At 41.3% G+C, this 25256-nt stretch overlaps 1 protein-coding gene across 1 annotated transcript in view; it reads left to right on the forward strand.

Annotated features, from left to right (window-relative positions):
• Positions 1 to 25256, forward strand: part of MTUS2 (microtubule associated scaffold protein 2) — a 216315-nt gene that overhangs the window by 15275 nt on the left and 175784 nt on the right. The window contains exon 3 of the mRNA XM_054385862.1: positions 3628 to 3834. Coding sequence (XP_054241837.1) covers positions 3628 to 3834 — 207 coding nt within the window. The remainder of the gene's footprint in view (positions 1 to 3627; positions 3835 to 25256) is intronic.

The following is a 25256-nucleotide window of genomic DNA, read 5'->3' on the forward strand; positions in this document are numbered from 1 at the left end:
GTTCAAGATACAAAATATTATTAGTTCAGGGGGAATTTGGATTGAAGTCATAAACAGAAACACACAGGGACTTGTGAGAAAGAACACTGAATCCTCTGCCCAGATCTGGGAGAATTATTTAAAGAAAAGGTAGAGATGACTGGGATTTTCTCATTGAAAGTTTGAATGAAAACTTTCTGCTTTTAAGGAATTTCTTCTTTGGCAATACCTATGGTGCTCAGTGTGCCATGGTTTGCAGGTGCTTGGCTACATTGTGGTGCAGAGAGGGGAGCAATAGAGCAGAGAGCCTGGGGACATGGTGGGAGCATCCCTGTGGTTGAGCTGGGGGCATGGAAGTCCCAAGTGAACCTCATCCAAGGGCAATCACATTTCAAATGCTTTTTAAATAAAACCATTTCTAACTACTTTCCATCCCTGCCCCAGTGGATTTTCCCCTGTTCTGCTGGGGCAGGAAATATGTGATATTTATAGTTTTTTACTGGAAATTGGAAATATTTCTCCTTCCACCTTAGTTTTCAGAGGTTCTTAGGAAAAAAAAAATAAAAGGAATTTCAGCTCTAAGCTTACTTAGGGCAGGCCTGTAGGTGCATTTTCCAGAAACCTCTAAAACCTGTAAGACACAGTCCCATACTTTCTCCTTGCTGTCACTGACCTGGGCAGGTTCCTTGGTCCTGCAGCTTTTTGCCACGGGTACTTGCCACAGCTTCAAATCTGGAGGCTACCTGGCATGATCCTATCATGGATGCAACACAGAGAGTATTTTGCACCCTGTGCCTGAGTTATGTGCCTTTTACCACACAGAGTTGCCCTTGTGTAATTAGTCCTTTAGCTAGCTGGCAAAGCTGATGTTTGTCCATTCCCAGCTGCTAGCAAGTGTATAGAGCTACAGCCAGATGGTGGTCTGGTCCACTCAAAGTACTGCTTGAAGTGTTTGGATGAACATTGGTGGGGGCATGACAAGCCTGATTTTGGAAGGAAGAGAGCACGGAATCATCCTTCCATGGTGAAAGTAAAGCCTTTCACCAGCATAAGCCAATCTGAGTTCTGCGGTGCTGCAGGTAACACAGGAAGTTATTAGTCCTCTGAAACAGACCGGTTCCAGGGGGAACCTTATAGCTGCCTTCCAGTACCTGAGGGGATCCTACAGGAAGGCTGGAGAGGGACGTTTCATAAGGGTGTCTAGCGATAGGACAAGGGAGAATGGCTTTAAGGTGAGGGAGAGTAGGTTTAGCCTATATCTTAGGAAGAAGTTCTTAAGCGCAAGGGTGGTGAGACTCTGGAATAGATTGCCCAGGGAGGCTGTTGATGCCTTCTTGTGGTGTTCAAGGCCACGCTGGATGAGGCCTTGAGCAGCTGAGTCTAGTTGAGAGGCATCCCTGCCTGTGGCAGGGAGGTTGGAGTAGATGATCTCTAAGGTCCCTTCCAACCTAAGCCATTCTGTGACTCTATGAATTCTGTCCAAAAGATGATAACCACATCACATCTAGCATTTGGGTCTTTTAAAGCCTTTCATTGAACACTATTTTTCTTGTCCATACATGAAAATTAGTTGATGTGATTCACATTAATTGCATTTAGATGTGCTGTGAATGTCCCCATCAGTAGGGAGGGAAGAAGGACTTGATGGTGCTGTGCAGATAACTAAACCAGCTGTTATAGATGACTGTCAAAGCAATGCTGCACAAACCTGGCTGTAAACTCATGGTAAACATCACTGCTTATCTGTTTTCTGTGCTAATGTACCTACACTGTTATTGACCTGCACCTGGAACCCACAGCTGTCTCTGACCCCATCTTCACATCATCCAAATGAAGCCAGATTCAGAACCAGAGTCCAGAATTGGTCTGTGTTGGTGCAAAAAAGGGATTTTAGCAGTCTTTCATTGCACACAGTAGATATTTGCTATTTTCATTTGGATGACTCCCCACAGCATGTCCTCCTTGGGTTGGTAATGATGGTGTAGTCAGACATCCATCTCCTTGTGTCTTAACAAACCTCAACTTAGGAACAAAAATGCATTTCTAAGAGTCTATAATACATGAATTATTTTGTTTGTTGAGCACAGAGTGTTTTTTCTGTCTTTTATAGGAATGTGTTTTACAGGATATTAAACCTTCTTTTACACATATTTCTATTTCCAAAGAAAAGGCTTAGTTTTATGAAGCAAAGCTTAGTATTATTGTTGTGATGAGGTACACAACTATCTTACCAAATTCCCATAACATTTTTCTGCTCAGAGGAGTTAGTCTTGTTTTCTATAAAGTCTCCTCAAAGCGTAATACTTCATTAAAATTAATAAGGCTGTGACCTACATAGTTTACAAAGGAATTAAATACTGTAATAATGTGAAGACCTTATTACCGTGCAGTTAATTTTTATTTTTCCTTTATATTACGAATGTTAACTTCTTCCTTTGAAGTATGTGTTGGGCTTATGCACAAACAGCATTCACTGAGTGAGAACGGAAAAAGGGTGACTTTATGGCCTTTTCTGGCAGAATACATTGTTAATTTTAATGCTGCCTTGTCCTTATGACTTTATAAACACTTTAGCATCAGCTTTTGAAGATTTTTTTTTTTTACTTTTTCTTTCTTTTCTTCTTTTTTTTTTTTGTAGTTGAAATTCCACAAGGAACAGGAATCTGATATTGTGAAACCTTACAAAGAACAGGTCTGTCCAAATGCCACGTGCGATTGAGGTCCAGATCCACTTGGTATCCAGACCTTCCAATCAAAAGCAAACTCTAATCTTTGGTCCTTGAAGACAGTCTTGGACCTTTGGTCCCTAGAGACAATTTGGAACGTGTGTAGACCTGTGTTCAGGATTTTTCTGGAGAAATTTGTCCAAGCAAGAGCAGCTAAACACAGGTTAAGACACAAGCTAGAGACAGATGAGCAGCTAGTAGTTACTGTAGATGGGCAGAGTAGCAGAACTACCATTGTTGCCTAATTTCATCTATTTTAAGACCACTGTTGGGATTTGTCTGAGACTTGGTTGATGCCATTCACATAGGCTGAGGGTTTATAGTGAGAAGTCTGTTGGTTGAAATGGCTGGTGGTACATTAATAAAGTACAACTTTATAGGTCGCATCCTTGTTCGCAGGCTTGGTGCAAGAAAAGGGCATTTTCTCTTCACAAAATTTGAAAGGAAGACTTCAAAGAAGTGCTTTCTTTGATGGAATACAAAGAAGTCCTGTGTCCTTGGAGAGGATTGTTGGCATTCTACAATAGTTTCCAAAATTGGAGGCTATGCATAGAGTGTTTTTCTCTGTGTGTGAGTTTCTTTTAGTTGCAACAAAACAAATGTAAAATTAGAAAGGCATACAGGATAAAAGAAGATAAGGTTAAAAATAATTTTATCAGCCTTAAACTCCATTACTTTGCTGGAAGTTTGATCCTCCTGGATCCTTGCTGCATTTCATGTTTTAAAAACTATTCCAGCTTACAGTTGTTCCACAGAACTTTTTAGTGGAACAAAGAATAAGACACCACTGCAGTTTGAGCAGCTGATAAATCTTGTGTTCAGTATTTATATGGACTTTATGTAGCTGGGTGGTACAGGTGATGCTGAATATAACCCAGTTTAGTGTATTTAATAGAAACATCTTTTGCTTTCCTTCTTTCAGGTGATCTCAAGAAAGGCTCATGTCCAAGTGCTGCAAAATCAAATCTCCCCAAGCCCTGCCAGTCTGGACTTCGTCCTCCAGGTTATTCGCGGCTGCCAGCAGCTAAGCTGGCTGCATTTGGTTTTGTCAGGAGCTCAAGTGTGTCCTCTGTCTCCAGCAACCAGTCAAACGAGAGTGCTCAGAGCGATCAAAGCAGGACGACCAACCGTAAGTCCACAACAGTGTCCTTCTTTTGGGAAGGATATTAAATAGATGCATTCCAGGATTGTCCAGTCTGGAGTTTATGTCTAAATTAGGACTGATGTAATCCGTGCAGCACTCACTAATCTCTTCTGTGCCACTGAGCTATAGGTTTTGGTATCTTGATTTCCCAGGGTAATTCTTAAAAGTATTGTTATAATAGATAAGTGGGTGCTGGATGTATGTGCGCTGAATATAGAAGGGGCAGGTTTTCCTGCTGCAGGGAATGTCATATTAAGAGTGAACCTGAGGTATTTTTGTATTTTTCTTTTTTTACTTGAAATGTGCCTTCTTACAATCTGCAGTAGTTAAATAATCACAGTAAATTGTGTTTGCTAAATACATTGCAGCCATGCAGAACAGTTTAGGGCAAAGATTATCTAAAATGAGCTGCAATGTATACCTGCCCCTTAATATGCAGTGTAATAACCTTAGTTTAGAAAATTAATCAAATAATACCACTGATATGAAAGGGATCAGAACTGATATCATAGCTGTTATCTCATCTACCAGACTTGGAAGGATCCCATGACTGAAATGTCATTTCAGATCCCATTTTCTGTAAAGACTGTTAATTCTATTAGTACAAAATAATACCTACTGGATATTGCAGTCCTTGGAAAGTGGGGGCATGCCCTGGGATTGAAGTAGAAATAGGGATTTAGGGATTTTCATCCCCATTTTTCTTTGAAGACTAGGTTGAGCCTGAACTGTGTCCATACCAAAGCAAAGGTGTCAGCACAGGAAGGTCAAGGTGATATGGAGCATTAGAGGAGGCAAAATGCTGCAGACTCCAAAGTCTATCAGTGTTTGTATTAATTTGAAATGCATTTTAATAAATAAAATTAAAATAGGTAAAAATCCTGAGGGTTTCCTTTTTCCTCATTTATATAAGGTAACTGAAATGGCAAAGTCCAGGGACTTCTAACTTTTCCAATGCCGCCAAACATACACTTGTGTCTTGTTTTACTGGACTCATCATTAATTTCTGTTTATTTCCTAATCAATTGTACAATAAGGGTAATCAACCTTCTTGTGCTTTTATCCTACATTTACACCTTTGGAAAGCTTTTTTCTTTTATCTGGCGTGGTAACCTTTTTGCCTTTGGTTACAGAAAGCCTGTTAGGAAGATAAATACCTGATTTCTGATTAGATGTAAGTGGCATCTCTGCAAGAATTGGTTTTCTCTGGCAATTTCAGGTGTGAATCTAAAAAAACCCTAGACATCTGTAGGTACAGTACTATCCTTGAACACAGTGTATTCATGAAGGTTCATACAACGGAGAATTCTCAAAAGGAAAGTACTCCAAACTGTGTAATTTGACTCAGTTGATTCCTATTAAAGAAAAAAGGTGGAAGAAGCATTAATAATGACAAACCCAGAAAGTTACATCTGGCAGTGAATTTCTCTTAAAAGAGGTTGATTTCATTTATATATTGTGGTGTATTTTTATATTATATTTGTACATTAAGCCCATAAAACTGAAACCATGTTCCAGACACTAGAAGGCTGTGGAATTATTTGGTGCATACGTTTTGTTCCATCTCACTTGGTTGAAGATGGTAACTCTCTTTAGTGTTGAGATTAGGATGCTGAGACCAACAGGTGCATGTTGCAAGAATGTTTCTGACAGATGTGAAAATTACCCAGGGGAAGGGTTCCGTTCGTGCAAATGAATGTAGAGACAAGCTCAGCCTTCCAACTGATGAAAAATAGGACCTATCACTTCTGTTCTTGCTACTAAGATAGGTAGCTCATCTAAACAGTTATCTAGTTTCCTTCTGCCTCCCTTCCTTCTATGGGAAAGCAGGAGAATGAGCACATCCTGAGGATCATCTCTGTGATCTAGTTCCTATGACATGTACAACTGTCCAGCCTAGAAGTCTTTTATTTGTCTTTAATTCCAAAAGGGTAATGCTTCCTCCTGCACTGGGGTCAATGGAGGAGGTTTGTTGCCAAGCAGGTAAGGGCATGCCCTGTGTGTAGGGTGTCAACCCTCAAGTAAATCATCACATGAAAAAGCATCTAACAACACTTTCTTTGGGTTAAAGACAACACAACTCACATTCATCACTTCTGATAGGGGAGATAAATAGGCAGGAGAAAATTGTTTCCTTACTGTTGCATTATTAGCCTTCATAGAAATGGTAACAGTGTGAAACTCATATTTTTCTATTTTATAGTCTATGTGCCAGCAAGAGTTAAATCAGTTGCCCAATACCCAGGGAGCACAAATTGGTCGCTTTCCATTCTAGCGCAGCTTATTTAACACACAACAGCAGTGCACTTCAACAGGCACAGAAAGTAATCCCAAGAGTGGATGTAGAGAAATATTGGCTCAAGAATCTTAGCATGACATATTATCTTTTCCCTTCAGTGTTTGTGGGAGAATGGTTTTATTTAGATGAAATAGAAAGCTGATTCTGTAGTTACTACCTGAGTTCATGTCTTTAACTAAATCAAGCTTCCTAGAGGGCAGGGTAAAGTTTTACTGTTAATTTCCTAGCTCAGTAGGGTAGAAAAAGCAAAATTATCTACCTCTAGAAATCTTCAAATGTATATGATAACACAATTTCCTTTTTAAGCAGAATCTCTGCATGTCAGGAAGACAGAAGTAATTGAAAACATCTTAAAAGAGTGTGAATATGTTTTAGAGAGTGAGGGCTGCTACTGCTGCAAATGGAGAGTCTCACCTCAAGATCTTGTATCAGCCAAAAAAACCCCAACAAACCATGGTGTATTGTAGGTTGCTAAAAAGCAGAAAAATATGACTGAATGAGAGGAAAACACAGATTCCTTTTAGGGGCAGAGTGTGTTAGGATTCCTAGTGAGATCCTGTTCTTGCTTTTGTCTCCTCTGCCAGATGTCTTGTGGTGCTAGTTCTTTCTAAACCCCGATGACTGCATTTATTTCAAGAAATCCCAACTAGTATCTCATTTTGGCAGACTAGTACTGATTAAATATTGTCTAGAGAATAAAATCCCACTTGTTTAGAGTAAGGAGACATGATGTTTGTGTTGCAGGGAAGTTTGTTAATGGAGCTGTGATGCAGCTCCTTTCTTGTTCACCAGATTTCTCCCCTTCCTGTGACCACTCTGTAAACAGTAAGGCTGGACGTGCGTGGAGCCTGTGCTGTCCTCCACAGCTAACTTTCTGGCAGTAGCTTGCAAATTCTGATTGAATCAATTAAATGGATTTTCAGCACTGGGACTGTGCCTTTTTCCTGTGGCAAAGACAGGGCAGGATCTGCAGCACTTGCCTGCTGGTCCTCTGGTCTTCCTGGAGTCCGCTCCGTAGAGTGAGGGTATAAGCCAGGCTGCTGTTTGCTGATAACATGCCAACTGTGATAGCAGTGCTACCCAATTGTTCCCTGAGGCTGGAAGGACAGCTCTGGCATCCAAACTGCTCAGGATCTTGTCAGTTACTGTGACAGAGAACTAACCTGCAAGCCATGGTCAGTAATCTACTTTGGCCATTAAAATTCACTTTTTGGTGCTTAAGCATAACTTGTGTCTTGCACACAGGGGAGTCAGGGTCCATGAAGCTCATTAATGATGACAGTGGCATAATGAGGCAGCTTCTCACCTTGCTGAAGGATGTGGGAGACAATGGCAGAAGCCAAAGGTTGCTCAATTTTGAAGATGTGTCCTAGGATGGATCAAGGGAGCTCACCATGGCTCACCACTGGCTGTCCTGCTGTGTTCAAAATGCAATAGTTAAAATGGTTTAGGGTGAGCTCTTTGTTCAATACAAAGAACAAAGGCAGTCATGTTTGAATAGAACAACTCAAAGAAGTGGAGGCAGAGAGAGGTCACTGTGTCAGTGGAGGGGGTCCATCCTTTCTTGCTACTGATGCTCCTCGTGGCTTATTCTGAAGCACGCAGCTCTCCCTGCCACTTTCACGTCTCTCATCCCATGGCTTCCCACATTAGATCAGCTCTACACCTCAGTGCAGCAAGACCCATGTGAGGTCTTCTGCTGGGGCAAACTTGCATGGTCTGACACCCATGGAACAGCTGGGAACCCCCAGGTTGAGGTCCTGGCTCCAGGTCCTGCTGTCAGCTCTCCCCTGATTTTTTTCAATGACGTAGATAGGTTTTTCCAGTAATAGTTTTGTTCAAGGCTACCTGATGTCCTAGGTTTGGCTATGATAGGGTTAATTTTCTTCACAGGAAGCTGGGAGGTGCCACAGCCAGGACAGCCAGCAGAACCAGACAATGGGGTATTTGATACCATAAACATCATGCTACTATATAGAAGATGTCTGGCCAGGTTTGGCTGCATTGTCATTTTAGTGTGCGGCTGCTTGGGGCTCAACTGCAGCTGGACCTAAACCCAAGACACCTGAAATGCTCAAGTTTGCCCTCAGCTGTGGTCTGTTACTCTTAGGGTTTTAAAATGCATAATATTCTAAATCATTATTCTTTATTGAAACAGAAGGGGGTTTTATATTTCAGAAAGCTTTTTGAGGTTTTTTACACTCTACAAGGGCTAGAATTGAAAAATTCAGATGCTTCAGTCTAAGAGGAATGTGAGTGTTCTCTGGTAAACATAAGAAAAAGTTAATTACTAGCAAAGTCTTTTAAAGGCTGATACCAATACATTTTGGAGTAGAGTGAAACAGTTGTGTAAACATAAATAAAAAACCCTCCTAAATAGCTAACTTATAAAAAATACCTAACCATGTATTTTCCCTTGGAATTTTAAACATACTGTATTGAATCTTTTCTTGTGTCTGCCCAGGTAAAATTTCCCTAAGAGGTTCACATCATACACCAAAGGCTCACAGTTGTGGAACGTGATTCCAAATATTACCTTGTGACTCTGCAGTGTGGTAACACAGTGCCCAGGCTGTGGTTTCTGTTTTACTAGTTTAAGAGGCTTAGAGTTCTCTTGCTTGTATCTGCACTACTAATGATCAGATGAGTATCCTCCTCCTGCAATTAGTTTTATGTACTCCATCAGAACAGACTCCAACATGCTGTAAGTACCACATGGGAAACAGTTCATTAAGCACCATGAAACAATTTGATGTGTGGAGGACTGGTAGAAGAATAGATTGTTTACAATGGGTTATGTTAACTGCTATAGTTTAGGAAATGTAAGAATATAGTTGTAATATCATGAAATACTTTGTACTCATAAGGTCTACTAGTCTGTTAAATAGACTTCTAACTCAGGTAATGAAATCCATGTTGCTTAAGATTCTTAAAATAGAATAATAGCATGGTGTCAGAGGCAATTCTTCTCTGGTGAGGTGCTAGACTAAAAGACATAATACTAGTCAGTATCTACCCACAGCTCGGGTTGCTGAAGAAATTTCTTCTCAGAATGAGTCATTCTTTTCAGAATGGTCATGAATATTTCAAAACTTGTTTTAGTGTCTCATGACAGCTATTGTTTTGTTTAAAATAATTGAAACATGAAACTTCATGTTTTATGTAGAATTCCACCATTCCTTCTTCAATGTATAGATTTTTGCAACGATTTTTGACCTTTCATTGCCTGGCTTTCCTAAATGTTGAATTTCCATTCTAAAAAGTAAAGATGTCAAAGTGTCGTATTCAGGTGGGCGGAAAACTGGGGAAATTGAAGTGAGCACAGAAGCCTTGAATAGATGGCTAATTGCCTCCAAAAATGGTAGAACATTCAAAACTGTCACATGTTGGACAGATACACCAATTGCTCTTAAATACCTAAGTGTGTAAATGCAGAGATTTTCCTATATGAAAATACATTCCAATCATATTTCTAAGACCAATCATATTTCTAAGACCGATTTTCTGTTCATCTTCCTACATGACAAATTCAGGGTTTTTTTCTGTGCTGATATTAATATTTTGATGGAAGAATCACTTTATGCCAACACTTCACTCTGAATAGGACTAAAATAGAACAGTGTCAAGTTAGGATTTTCATCTTTGTGGGGTTAAGCATCTGGAAACTGCAGTGTGTCAGCGAGGAAGAGCAAGGGCTGAAAAGACATTTTAGCTGCCTTCCAGACTCTCAGCATTTACAGAATCACAGAATATTAGGGGCTGGAAGGAACCTCAAAAGATCATCTAGTCCAACCCCCCTGCCAGAGCAGGATCACCTATACCAGATCACACAGGAACGCATCCAGGCGGGCTTTGAATAGCTCCACTTTCCACATTCTAGTTACAGCTGGGAAGAAAACTCACAACATTCAGTGAATGACTTGGAGGTGTAGGCACAGCAGTTTTTCTCTGCAGAGATTGAAGTATTCATTGTCCAGTTGTTGTTAAGTTTTAGATAGAGTGCTCGTGATAGTATTTTAAATGTGATATTTTAATCGTGTTTACTGTCTACCTATTCCCCTGCCCTTTGCAGGGAAAAGGGAAGCAGTACCACAGTGGGAGGGTCTGTCCCACTCCCTGCAGTGAATAAGGAGAGGAAAGAAGACTAGCCTGGTTTGGAAATTCAGAACTACTTTTTATATGAAGATACCAACCTAAAACATTTGGAATGGTTGCAAATTTACTGGACTGAAGTTTGTTAAAACTGGAAAAATCCATGAAACTCTTTCTACAAACCTTACTTTTTATGAGCAAAGGACAGTTCAAAGGATTTTGCCAAACTCTCTTGCCAGCGCAGCTTCCACAGATTGCTCAATCAGCATGTTATTTAGTGTTGTAAAATGTTGTATAAAATCTGAATTTTTAGGTGTAAGAAGGCTGGTCTGGGAGATTCTATGTCTTTGTGCTAAAATCGTCCTGCTTCAGATCTGGCAGCTTTAGTTCCAGTTTTTTGGCATTTATTTCTGTCTGGCTTTTTAAAATTGACTTAAATTATCCACCTCACTTTCCTGTCCATAAAATGGGGTAGGAGAGTACAAAAGTATGCACAAGTATTGGGTAATAGGACAATAAGGAAGAAATGGATAATGACAAATCCTCTTTCCTGGCCCATTTCCACACAGGATTATTTATCTGATTATGAGTGCCTAATTTAGTCACCATGACTCTTAGTGTTTAATCTGCAGAGGGTAAAAAGCAGTTCAACCAACCCACACACCAGGCTGCCAGACACCAGTTTCAGTGGAGAAGTTAGTGCATCCTCCCATGAATAGGTTATTCCCATCACAGAAACCCAAACTATCTCACTTCTTTTTGACTCTGTGGGGAGATACTAATCAAATAATCAGTCTCGTGGATGTAGCTATTATAGCAGCCTGCTTAGGTACCCCTATAATGAGCTGTTTCATCAGCCTCTTCTATTTTTTACAGGTGTCATATGACTGTTTTTTTTTCTGCCCTGGTCAGTAGGAGACCATGACTACATTTTATTTCAGTGTAATGGACTTCATTCATTTCTTGGATATAAAGAAATCAGTGAAGCTATTTCTAAAAACAGTTATTTTTTTTCCCAGTCTTGAAATCACATTTTCTAAAGCATCTGGTCTTCAGAGAGCCTGAAGGGAATCCCCTCCAATAGGGATGTGAGTGGGACAGGGTGCTGTTCTCTGCTGCCAGGGTTTGAAGAGAGCTGGTGGACTGCAACTTTTAAAGTCTGAGGAAAAACCACTGTCAGCCCAAAGCCTCTAATGGGGGCAAGCACAGCACATGGCTTTCTGGATGCATAACACTTGGAACAATCCTTTAGAATGTCCTTTTGAATATATATGAAGGCAAGCAGCAGCTGGAACATAGCTGCCATATCCAAATTAAAACCCCTCTGAAGACCAGAACACTCACTATAAATTGTCTCTTTTTCATACTCTAATCTTCCTATTCTATCTGATGAGGGAGAAATATTCGTTTAGAAGTTGACCCTGTGGGTATTCATCAGAATGGATTAGTCTCTTAATTTTGCCTAAAGAAAAATTGTGAAATATAGCTTTGAAGAAGTGAAAGCTCTTCTGTCTCCCTTTTTCTTTTTTTAAAACCTTTTTTCATTCTTTCTTTCCTTTTTCTTTTTTTTTCCTCCCCAGTCCCTCTCCATTCCAGACTAATTAGCCTTCTAATGGAAAGAATCACAGTTAAAGTCTTCATAGCCTCCCACTAATGAAGTATGACCTTGCAGGACTTTTGAGAACTTTTCCTCTTCAGCATATCCTTCACATGCATTTCCTTACAATTTAGAAATCACTAATTTGGAAGGGTTAATTCTGGATGTGTAACTATGGGGCTCAACATGGGGTATTTCATTGACTTTATTTGCATTTTTTGGTGCTTTCTGAAATTCAAGCATGTGGAAATCCATAAAGAGCCATCTCCAAAAACCACTGCTTCTGGTTCAGTTCTGTGTTTAGTATTGTCTGTAAGGTTGGAGCAGGTGAGCACAGTGAGGAACTCCAGCTTTAAAATCCATGAGTCAAACAGGTGCCCAAATGAGCCAATTACTGTCAATGACAAAAATCATTACAAACACTGTGATAATGGGCTTTCCCCCAAAGATAGCTTTTTGTCTAAAAAAAAAAAAACCCAAAATAATAATTCAGAGATACAAGAAGTTTGATATAGTAGCTGCGAGCCAACGTTGAGCACAGTGAGACAAAGAAATATCTATGTTGTAGTTTGGAATCATGGAGATTTTGAAAGGATTTTTGAAATTATATTTTCCCTTGTGTGACTTCTGCTTGGGACCAGTGAGGCTGTCAGCTTGTTTTCCTAAACAAGAAGCAAGCAACCTTGAGGTTCAGTGTTTCTTTGATCTTTTTCAAGAAGGACAAAATTAAAGTAGTGAGACTGAGATGGTCTCATTGCAATCATATTATTAATAGCTGTTGTCAAAGGTGAAATATTATTAATTTGTTATGCACACAGTTCAACCCACTCCGTGTTTTACAAGCAATAAACAGGACCAAATTTCTAAGTACTGTAAATAATACCAGCAAATCGCATTTAGAGCAGAAGTTTTCAGAAGACAGAGCTGGTCTCTTTATACCACATGAAAAATCAATTAACAAATTGTTATGCCCTTGCAAAATGAAGTGTGGATAATGAACACAAATAAATGGGGGTTTGAAAAAAGCCTGTACACTTGTCCCTTTTGGGGATGGAGAGTGACTGATTAGTTTAGGAAAACCATGGTGGATTAGTGCAGGTATGTATTAACAGTGGAGCAATGGAAGACAAACTTCAAAGAAGTGTCTAATCTTTGATCCCATTATGAATCCTGCAGAAGACTTGTGAATTCTAATTTAACAGCAACAGAAGTGTTACATCCAAAAGAGTGCAGAGCTATTTATAGAGGAAAAACTTTTCCCATATAGACACTGGGCTGGAATCGCCATCATGACATTTATTCCATCAAATTAATCTAGTCCATACAGGTCAAAATTGAGGTCATTTTATGTAAGTCTTCCAAGTGCTTTGGAGAGTATCCGGAATATAAAGAAGATACAACATCTTTTGTGGCTTTTGCTGTTGCCAGAACTCTTGTTAGTTGTGACCTAAGGACTTGAAAATTGCAGTTTAGACAGCCTTTCCTTTTGGTTTGCTGCTTGACTGACTCTAGAGGCCTCGGCAAGATTGTATGAGGTTGTAAACAGCTCAAAATGTTGTGGTTGTTTTTCTTGTGACAGGTGCGAGACCACAGGCTTTCCATTTTGGATATCCAAAGTTCATTTAAATGCTAGAAGAAAGCTGTCTTGATAGCTGAAATAAGTAAACCCAGTACTGGCAGAAAAATGACAAACTGAAATTCTCCAACCAACATCAGTAAACTGAATAAAATTGAAACAATTGCACAACATTTTCTTCTGAGGAGGGTGCCATCACAAGCTGCAGGCAGTTACACAGAATCACAGAATTAACCAGGTTGGAAAACACCTCAGAGATCATCAAGTCCAACCTATCACCCAACACCATCTAATCAACTAAACCATGGCACTAAGTGCCTCATCCAGTCTTATTTTAAACACTTCCAGGGATGGTGACTCCACAACCTCCCTGGGCAGCCCATTCCAATGGCCAATCACTCTTTTTGTAACGAATTTCTTCCTAACATCCAGCCTAAACCTCCCCTGGTGCAGCCTGAGACTGTGTCCTCTCCTTCTGTCACTGGTTGCCTGGGAGAAGAGATCAACCCCCACCTGACTACAACCTCCCTTCAGGTGGTTGTAGATGGCAATAAGGTCTCCCCTGAGCCTCCTCTTCTGCAGGCTAAACAACCCCATCTCCCTCAGCTGCTCCTCATAGGGCTTGTGCTCCAGACCCCTCACCAGCTTTGTTGCCCTTCTCTGGACATGTTCAAGCAACTCAACATCTTTCTTGAACTGAGGGGCCCAGAACTTCCCAAACCTGGGAAACCCTTTTATTCTCATCTCCTGCTGCTACACTGTATGGATTAGGGTGAGGCAGAATTGTGTGGTATGACTTCCTTGGGCTAGATGGAAGAATTAAAAATGCATTGCTTTTAACCAGGATTTTTCTCCTAAAAAAGAGAATATATGATTTATTTGGCACTTTTAATAAACTGTTCTGCTCAGTTCTTACTTCACAGCATGAGATGATCTAGGAATTAATATTACTTTTGTAGTCTGAGGAAAGGGGATTTCCCAATGAACATTATTACAGTACTTTTATTTAAATGGAAGGCCTATTTTTAGATGCTTAGATGTGTCCTGGGATAAAACGTTCCTTCTCTGACACGTTCTAATGTTGGCTAAATGTATTATGTACTGCAACTAGATATCTAAGGAATTTTAATTGTCTCAGAGGTACACAATAGCTTTTTAGAATTAGAATATTTATCACTTGTCACAGCTTGTAAATTTAGATACAGAACAGGCCTGTACACTGTCAAGCTGTATGGGAAAATAAGAAGAATAAGAGGTAGCGTCATGGTCTCTGTATGCCTTCCAAACACATTAATAGTTAGTGTGTTCTAAAAATGTCTAAGATGCATTTAAAAAAAAAAAAGAGCTAAAACCTGAAAGTAAGATGCATTAAAATGTAAAAGAAAAAAAAGCTGATGCTGAGAAACTCTCTCTTATGCTCACGGGTTGGTCCCACTCCTTTGACAAAGTGATAATTGCTCTAAGAAATGTACTGAATTATGCATGGCTTACCAACAATCCTGCACTGGAGCTCAGTTGTGATGGTTGGAATCTCTAGAGAGTGTGTGCCTTCCTGAACTGTCTACCTGTTGTGCAAATCAAAAGTATCTGCAGATAAAAAAATTCAGATTTATTGAACAACCCCCCTGAGCAGCTCACTAAGTGATATAAACTTGCCATCAGTCACAGTTGGAGGATTAAACTATGCACTGTCAGGCTGAACAATTTGCATCTAGGATTAATTTGGTATTCCCCACTTCAGGGCATGCCAGCTATCATGTTAGAAAAACTAGTAAAACCAGTATAAAGCATCAAAGATTGGTTCATTTTAAAACAGACTGTCTTTTTAATGGAGCCCACAGTTTTGTAACCATGTCCTTTGGATTTTTACCTTGGTTTGACTTGATGACAAATCTTTCCTTAAGTGTTATTTTACTGTATGCCTTTAGCTGGGGGCTGTGGGAAATGCACCTTCTCTGCTGTCTGGGCAGAAGTGAAGCAAAGCAGTAAGCTCATGCCCAGCCCTAGTGAGAGTCAGGACAAAATATCACAGGTCCTGGGCCCATGGAATGACAGGTTTTTTTAGCAGCTTGACATGGCAGAAGTCATAAAGTGAAAGAGGGTAAATGCCTCTCATTTGTATTTACACTCTTCTGATTTGGATAGTAAAGATTTAATCACTGTGGATGGAAAGGTTGGTTTGCCAATTACTGCTGTTGTTTCCAAGTGAGAAATATTTCTATATCAGAAGTATGATTAGGCACTAGTGTCACTTCTTAATGCTTCCCATATCCTGATACCTGCCTGCAGAGAGTCTCTCTTTCGTCCACTCTTTCTCTGTGACAGCCAAAAGTGATCCTCTGATATCTGCAGTCATCCATCTATGGCTTCTCCCATTCCCATATGGCCACTTGGAGTAATCGTGCTAACATATGCTATGTTCCCATTTGAACAGTTCAAAAACTGTGGTAATTTGTTAGTGTTTCATTACAAAATGTCTGCATACTACCTCTGTTTTGCTGGTTTGGCACACGTCTTTAGACAAAGAACTCCCTGTCTTGTTGATGCTGTCCATCTCTTGCATGGCATCATGTATGCTCCTGGTGATGCATGTCATTTGGAAGACTGGCACTAAATAAGAACTGTGGTAACATTTGTCTGCACTACTGCAGGCACAAGGCTTCACTCTGCTGATTTACAGTGTGTAATTAACTGATGAAATGTATATGTAATTAGCTTTGATAATACTTTCAGGAAACTACTGTATGGTTGCTTGAAAGATTACCTCATTGTAAAGGTATTTTTAGAGGGAAGTTTTTGAGAAGGAAGCTTCCCTGGAGTTTTGAAATGTTTTCTGCTGGCTGGATTGTAAAGATTCACTAGACTTGGCCTTGAATGTTGAATGTTTTGCACCTTCCATCACAAGGTCTTTTCATTCCTTGAAATAACACCCTGGCTCACCTTGGAGCCAGGCTAGGTGTACTGGCATCTCACTTTGGCAGCTAGGGCAGAATGAACTGCTTGTGGTGGATAACTTGCTCAATCAAATTAGTCCCATGGTTTCTGAGCATGCACAAATTCTGCCTGTGGCAAACAAGCTGCTGATGCCACTGATGTGCTTTCTCTGCCTGTGACTGTAGGAGGTGAGGAGACGTACTCGCTGTCTGCGTTCTGTTTTGAGCTGCTGCTAGCAGGAGCACTGCTGTGAACTAAACACTCTCAACTTTCTCAATCTCTGTCCTTTGTTTAGTATTGGCTTGATAATACAAATATAAATGTGCCTTGAGAGTGAGAGCTGAGATATAGAATCATAGAATCATAGAATCAAGAAGGCTGGAAGAGACCTCAAAGATCATCGAGTCCAACCTGTCACCCTAAACCTCATGACTATCTAAACCATGGCACCAACTGCCATGTCCAATCCCCTCTTGAACACCTCCAGGGATGGTGACTCCACCACCTCCCTGGGCAGCCCATTCCAATGGCCAACCACTCTCTCTGAGAAGAACTTTCTCCTCACCTCCAGCCTAAACCTCCCCTGGCGCAGCTTGAGACTGTGTCCTCTTGTTCTGCTGCTGGTTGCCTGGGAGAAGAGACCAACCCCCTCCTGGCTACAACCTCCCTTCAGGTAGTTGTAGACAGCAATGAGGTCACCCCTGAGCCTCCTCTTCTCCAGGCTAAACAGTCCCAGCTCCCTCAGCCTCTCCTCATAGGGCTTGTACTCAAGGCCTCTCCCCAGCCTCGTTGCCCTTCTCTGGACATGCTCCAGCAATTCAACATCTTTCCTAAACTGAGGGGCCCAGAACTGGACACAGTACTCAAGGTGTGGCCTAACCAGTGCTGTGTACAGGGGTACAATGACCTCCCTGCTCCTGCTGGCCACACTATTCCTGATGCAGGCCAGGATGCCATTGGCTCTCTTGGCCACCTGGGCACACTGCTGGCTCGTGTTCAGGCGGCTGTCAACCAGTACCCCCAGGTCCCTTTCCACCTGGCTGCTCTCCAGCCACTCTGACCCCAGCCTGTAGCTCTGCATGGGGTTGTTGTGGCCAAAGTGCAGCACCCGGCACTTGGACTTGTTGAATGCCATCATGTTGGACTCTGCCCATCTGTCCAGCCTGTCAAGGTCCCTCTGCAGAGCCCTTCTACCTTCTAACAGATCAACACCTGCTCCCAGCTTGGTGTCATCTGCAAATTTACTGATGATGGACTCAATCCCCTCATCCAGATCATCAATAAAGATATTGAACAGAATGGGGCCCAGCACTGATCCCTGGGGGACATCACTAGTGACAGGCTGCCAGCTGGATGTGGCACCATTCACCACCACTCTCTGGGCTCAGCCCTCCAGCCAGTTCCTAACCCAGCACAGAGTGCTCCTGTCCAAGGCACAGGCTGACAGCTTGGCCAGGAGTTTGCTGTGGGGGATGGTGTCAAAGGCCTTGCTGAAGTCCAGGTAGACTACATCCACAGCCTTTCCCACGTCCACCAGGCGGGTCACCTGATCATAGAAGGAGATCAGGTTGGTGAGGCAGGACCTGCCCTTCCTAAATCCATATTGTCTGGGCCTGATCCCTTGGCCATCCTTCAGGTGCACAGTGATTGCCCCCAAGACAATCTGCTCCATGATTTTCCCTGGCACTGAGGTCAGGCTGACAGGCCTGTAGTTCCCAGGTTCTTCTGTCCGTCCCTTCTTGTGGATGGGCGTCACATTGGCCAGTTTCCAGTCTTCTGGGACCTCTCCAGTGAGCCAGGACTGGTGGAAAATGATGGACAGAGGCTTGGCCAGCTCATCTGCCAGCTCTTTCAGCACCCTAGGATGAATGCCATCAGGTCCCATGGACTTGTGAATATCCAAGTGACTCAACAAGTCTCGAACTAATTCCACATGGATTTCAGGAGTACAACACTGCTCCTTGACCCCATCAACCAGCTCAGGAGGCCAGTTATCCTGAAATCCTCCTGCCTTACTGTTGAAAATGGAGGCAAAGAAGGTATTTAGAATCTCAGCCTTCTCCTCATCCTTAGTTACAATGTTACCCTCCACGTCCAATAAAGAGTGGAGGCTCCTCTTGCTCCTCTTTTTAGCATTAATATATTTATAAAAATGCTTTTTGTTGTCTTTCACAGAAGCGGCCAGTTTAATTTCTAACTGTGCTTTTGCCTCTCTAATTTTTCTTCTACATGATCTAGCAACATCCTTAAACATATTGCTAGTTGCCTCCCCCCCTTTCCAAAGGTGATAAACCCTCTTTTTTTCCCTTAAATCCTTCAGGAGCTGCTTGCTCATCCAGGCCGGTTGTCTTCCCCGCTGGCTCGTCTTACGGCATGTGGGAACTGCCAGTTCCTGTGCCTTTAGGAGCTCCTGTTTGAAGTAGGTCCAACCATCCTGGACCTCTTTATTCTTAAGGGCTGTTACCCAGGGAACTTTCTGAATAAGTTGCCTGAACAACCTGAAGTTTGCCCTCTGAAAGTCCAAAGTGAGGGTTCTGCTACTGCTCCTCCCTATTTCCCTGCATATTGAAAACTCCACTATCTCATGGTCGCTGCACCCTAGACAGCCTCCAACCATCACATCTCCCACCAGCCCTTCTCTATTTGAGAACAGCAGATCAAGCAGAGCCTTACCCCTGGTAGGTTCACCTAAGAGCTGCATCAGGAAGTTGTCGTCCATGCACTCTAGGAACCTTCTGGACTGTCTCCTCTCTGCTGAATTAAGATGTCTGGTAGGTTAAAGTCCCCCACAAGGACAAGGTCTGATGATCTTGAGACAGCTTCCAGCTGCTTATAGAATATCTCATCGGCCTCCTCGTCCTGGTTGGGTGGTCTATAACAGACTCCAACCAGGATGTCAGTTTTGTGCGGCCTCCCTCTGATTTTAACCCACAAGCATTCAACCCTTTCATCTGCAACCTCAAGTTCTGAGGCATCAAAGGATTCCCTAATATACAGGGCCACCCCTCCTCCTCTTCTCCCTTGCCTGTCTCTCCTAAAGAGCTTATAACCCCCCAGTGCAGTACTCCAATTGTGAGAATCGTCCCACCATGTTTCTGTGATGGCAACTACATCATAGTTCTCCTGGTGAACCAAGAGTTCCAGTTCATCTTGTTTGTTGCCCATACTCTGTGCATTGGTGTACATGCACTTCAGCTGGGCTGCTGATTTCATCAGTTTATGTGGTCCTCCCTCCTCTCCAGGGAGACTGGTTTCCATGCCCACCCCCTTCAGACCTAGTTTAAAGCCCTCCCAATGAGTCGTGCCAACCCCAGTGCCAGCACCCTCTTACCCTTTCTAGATAAATTCAACCCAACTTGGTCCAGCAGGTCAGGTGCAGTAAGAGTTGCCCCGTGATCAAAGAAGCCAAAATTCCGTTGCTGGCACCATCTCCTAAGCCAACTGTTGATGGTGTGGGTTTTCCTGTTCCTCTCAGTGTATACCACTGCTGCTGAGGGAACTGAGCAGAACACCACTTGAGCTCCTGCCCCATCAATCGATTTCCCAAGGGCCTTAAATTCCTTTTTAATCTTCCTGGTACTGCTCTTTTCAATTTCTTCACTTCCAGCCTGGATTACCAGCAATGGGTAATAGTCAGAGGGCTGGATTAGTTTAGGTAACCTTTGGGTGATGTCCCTCACCCGGGCCCCAGGTAGGCAGCACACCTTCCTATGGGATGGGTCGGGACGACATATGGGTCTCTCTGTTCCCCTCAAGAGAGAGTCTCCAATAACTATAGCCTTTCTCTTTTTCTTTGTAGCACTGGTCCTTAAGGTTTGGGGGTGCTGCTTCGTCTTTGGCATCTCCTTGATTGGTTCCTCTACAGTACTCTCATCCACATTGCCCTCAGCCTGCAGAGTCTCATAGTTATTGCTCAAGGGCAGCGGGGGAGGGGAAGAGGGTCGGGGTGCATTCCCTTTGCTTCCCCTGACAGGGACCTGTATCCATCCTCCACTGCTCCCCTCAACTGGAGAGGGTTTCAAAGCCTGTATAGAAGCATAGTGCAGTAAAATAAACACCTGAAATCCAGACTGCTGTAGCACTTGGTGTGCTTTACGTCCCATGGTAGGTAGTGTATACTCCTGTGTCTCAAGAGACGTTTTATTTGCAGCAGTTTCGTTACGTGCAGAAGAAATTTATTTAAATTTAACTTTTCCTTAGCATTTGCTTGCAGACCTGGTGACCAATAAGCCACAGTTGACACTGGACTTCTGTTGCTCAGCAGTCAGAATTCAGTTTAGCAGATTTCAAACTATTCAAGTCTAGCAGCATTTTAGTAAAGGTACAGCAACAGGTCACCTTATGTCAATTACTGTTCACCTTGTAAGGGCTAGGAGGCTCCAGATTTCACACTTTTCTTCTGTCTTGGCAGAACTGTGCTTGGCAGTATTAAGCAATTTTTTTTTTTAGTGATTTGAAGGAAATGGAAAAAAAGGGTATAAAAAGTTTCAGGGCAGCCTGCAGGTGCTGAGAGATGGGAAGGGGTGGCTTAGCTGGAGGTGGCCTTGGCACCCACCCCGCATCAGGACTCCTAAGCTGTTCGTGAGCCATGGTGTTTTGGACCACAGGGTTCAAGGCAAACTCTCCAAGATCTCAGAGTGGTTCATAGGAAGTAAACAATAAAGATACAGGGAGTAATTAAGGGCTTAAGAATCACTTGCACTCATATTAACATGAATAATTTCTTTAATTGGCTTCATGGGGACTACTCAATCCCACATAGCTTAGAAGGAGAGGTCTCCAGCAGACTGTGCTGCAACACCAGCTGGGAATCCACATCATTTAAGGGACTTTGGAACAAGGTGTTTCCACTGTGATTGCAAGTGGAAACTGTAGCAATAACAAATAATAAATCACCTACTTTTGCAAATATCTCACTTAAAAAAAAAAAACAAAACAAACAAACCAAACCAAAAAAACACCACAAAACCAAAAAAGAAACAACCAAAACCATCAAAGCAAACACAATAGATTAGCAGCCACTTGAAGGGTAACTTATATATAGCTGCATAAAGAGCTCCAGTTACCTGAAATATGGAGAGCTTCTCCACATGAAGTTGTTAGTGCCAGCTCAGTGTAGAAATTGCCCTGCACTTTATTGCTGGCTGAAGTGATGCAGTGTGGTGACAGATTTAATTCTTTTTGTGTCACATGGTGCAGCTTTATTTTCAGCGGACAAACCTGTTCAGTCAATTTATTTGGTCTAAGTGCAGATTAATGCAGTGATGCTTCTAAAGAAATTTCTGTTGAAAAGTGTTGGTGGATATTGTGTACATCAATTGGTTTTCTTGCAGAAGACTGTTAAGAGGCAGCCAAGTGCTGTCACTGCATTGTGGAAAGGAGAAGTGAGGAACATGGGAATGTGCCACTTTTCTCATGTGAGCCACTTAAGAGAATATTGTGAGTTTTATGTGGGATATTTGAAGCCCAGCTGAATCCAGCCCTCTGGACCTACTCTGTTCCAGGATGGTTGTTCTGAGAGACCCAGAGATAAGCTTCCTGGGAGCACCACATGGAAAATTACAACCAGCTGTAGGAATGATGTACTGGAAGAGATGTTTTTCCCTAAACCATGTAGGGAAAGTATGATAATGTTTCAGGGCTGTTTGAAGTGTTTTGACACAAATGTCACATTTAGCTACATATTCTCATCTCCAATGGAACAATAGTCTGCTTCCTTAGGGATAGTTTTAGGAACGTTTGTGCCTTTATGTGATGCAACCATGTCCCCTCCAGACTTCCTGAGCTGAGGGAGAACTTACATGGAAGCACCCCAGCACTGAAGTACATGTAGTTCCTCATCTCTGTAAAGTTGGCTTTGGCATTTATCATATCAAAGTATTCAAATTTATGAAGCAGCTTCTTGGAGCTCAGTTAATCCCGTGGGTGACTTTTTAACAGAACAAGCAGCCAAGCTGCCTCCCTGTTAACACTGGATAGGGTAAAGAGAGAACTGTGTTATGTGAACTGCAGGGAAATTAGGACAAGCTAATCAAAGAATAGCAAAAAAAGGAAGTTAGGTATTAAAGGTGCTCTTGTATGGGCAAGAAAACGTGGAACTAGAAATGTGGTCCTGATGTATATTATGTTCTGGTGCACAACTAAAAGTCTGTGTAGCCAGAATGCAGCCAGAAAAGACTATATTTGATAACAGAAGCCTTTTCAGTTAAGGAATGTAAGACATTTCAGAAAGCTTCCTCAGGGATATCAGAGGCAACAGGGTCATTAAAGCCAGGGCAGCACGGTTAGATGTCCTTGTCTGCATATTTGCACGATTTGGGGTAGATTTTTCTCTACTGTTGTTTATAACTTGTTTAAAAGATGGAGCTGACCTAGTAAACTTAATCTTTTTTTTCACTTTTTGAAAATAATTAATGATTTCTAACCTATATTTCTCTCACAAGAGTTTATGCCTATTTCTCTTTTTCTACCTGCAAAGGATGCAGAGAATTTTCTGCCCAATGCACATGCAGAGAACTGTTTCTACCCAGTACATATTTGAAGACTGTTGTCATGTCTCATCTCATTTCCCTTCTGTAGAAATGAATCAGTCCAAGTGCTTTAGCTTTTCCCAGGTTATACTTTCAATGATCTCTGATAATTTTCTATTCCTTGTCTTTGAATTTCTTCTGTTTTATCTGACTGTGGTTCCCATACCTGACTAGTTACAGAGAGGTAATATAAACCTCACTTTGTGACACTTTTCATAATGGAAATGAATCACCCTTTCCCACAAGGACAGTGAAATTAAACCTTTCAGAGCTGATATGACTGGCCCAAGGCTACCCATCAATGAAACAGCAGAGCCTGGTAAAAAGCTCCACACTACAACTCTCTGGACAGTTGTTGGTTTCCTCTGAAGGCTGGTCTCCCTTGGTAAATGCATTATACTCAAGCCTTTCATTAATGAAAGGTACCATGCAGCATCACTAAAATATCTGGACTGCCGGTAGGAAGTGATCCTTTTTTTTCTTGCAAAGGTAAAGATGTAGTAATACCTCTTGTATTTATGTGCTGGCTGCTCTTGGTATGGCTACAGGTTCTGGTCTCTTGCAGGTTGAGAACATGACGCTTTCACATGTGCTTTATCTTCAAAACTTTTCATAAATGGAGGTGAGGATCAAAGTTCTCTTTAAGCTGTATTCAGAGTATATTTGTTTCTGCCATTTAGTAATGGATTAGTGAAGAAAAACTAAACTTTTTAAAAAAGAAGAGCTGGCATATTCTGCTTGCTGCTCCAACCAAGCTCACTTTTCTGATTCAAATACAGTACAAATACAAGTAGCTCTAAAATAAAATTGTAGGAGAAGCTGCCCAGCATGAGCTGCAATTGCAGCAAATATATTTCTCCTTAATTATTGTGCAGTAATGAATACATTAAAATGTTCAGCTTTCTCCTTGGCTGTATGCTGTTTGCTGAGACAGTGTGCTCAGCTCAGCTACACTGAGTAAACACATACTTATCTATCTGGTTTAAAAATATTCCAATCATTAATCAGCTGATCCATATGTTTTATCCACATTTATTCATTTTCTTCTTGGCTCCATTAGAATAGTTTATCTGTAATTTAAGATGCAGGAACTTTCTTACCAGTGGAAATCAGTGTGCTAATTTAATACCAGCAATTGCTTAGCTTATCCAATGCCAGAGGAATCCCACTGCAAGAAAGGGCATACTAATATAGCTTTATGAACATGCAGCACTCGTACTAGCACACTGCTGATTAAAAAACACAGGAGGCATTTCTTCAAAGGATTCTGAATAAAGCTTTTGGTCCCATTTCCACACATTGAATTTTTTTTTTTCATTGTCCTAAATACATTTGTTAGAATACCTCATTTTGAACAGTAGCTGAAGCTACATTAGCTTTTAGAAAGATTTTGCATGTGTTTAATCCATCACCAAAAACAACTGAGATATAGATATAGGTATAGATTAGATATAGATATATAGATATAGATATATAGATATAGATATATAGATATAGATTAGATATAAATCTCTATAATCTATAGATATAGATTATATAGATTTATATTAGATATATAGATTAGATAGAGATATCTATAATCTATAGATATAGATGATATAGATATAGAGATAGAGATAGATATAGAGATAGATATAGAGATAGATATAGAGATAGATATAGAGATAGATATAGAGATAGATATAGAGATAGATATAGAGATAGAGATAGATATAGAGATAGATATAGATAGATATAGATGACCTGATAAACATCTCAGCATTTAAAATCCTTCTGAATCATTCATCTCATAAACGTACATTTATAAGCAGTTAAGAATCCACACACTGGAGATCTAGTGACCCAGTTGTGCTCTGCACTGCCATGTGCAGGAGTTAATTTGGATTTTATTAATCCAAATAATTTTTGAACCCTGTAAACATACTCAGGACTTTGCAAGTGCTAATGCGCATTGCTTGTGACATTAAGCAAATGGTGCTCTCCAGCTGGTAGCACGTGGTGAGTGCACAGCCCTGCATTGAACACTGCAGTGGTGAGCTCTGCCCTTAAAAGATTGTTTAAATGTATCATAGCTACTGGGAAATATGTGTGCTGAAGCTTTCAGTGATATAGGATCCTGTGACAAAGAAACAGACTGGAGATTGCCTGGAAGTTTTGAACTCAAACAATAGTTTCTTAAAATGTAAATCTTCTCTTTAATGTAGAAGAAAGTGTAGGCTTTGCCTTCCTTTGAGATACAATGATGGTATTAACATGATTTAAACTGCATTTCAGGGTACTTGCACTCTCTGAATGCTTTATTATGTCGCACTAGTTAGGGCCCCCTGCTATGGCCCAGCAATATGCTTACATATGAATTATTTTTGCCCCAGGGAGGGA

Source organism: Indicator indicator, chromosome 1 (assembly GCF_027791375.1).
Source record: "Indicator indicator isolate 239-I01 chromosome 1, UM_Iind_1.1, whole genome shotgun sequence".
NCBI classification, from domain to species: domain Eukaryota; kingdom Metazoa; phylum Chordata; class Aves; order Piciformes; family Indicatoridae; genus Indicator; species Indicator indicator.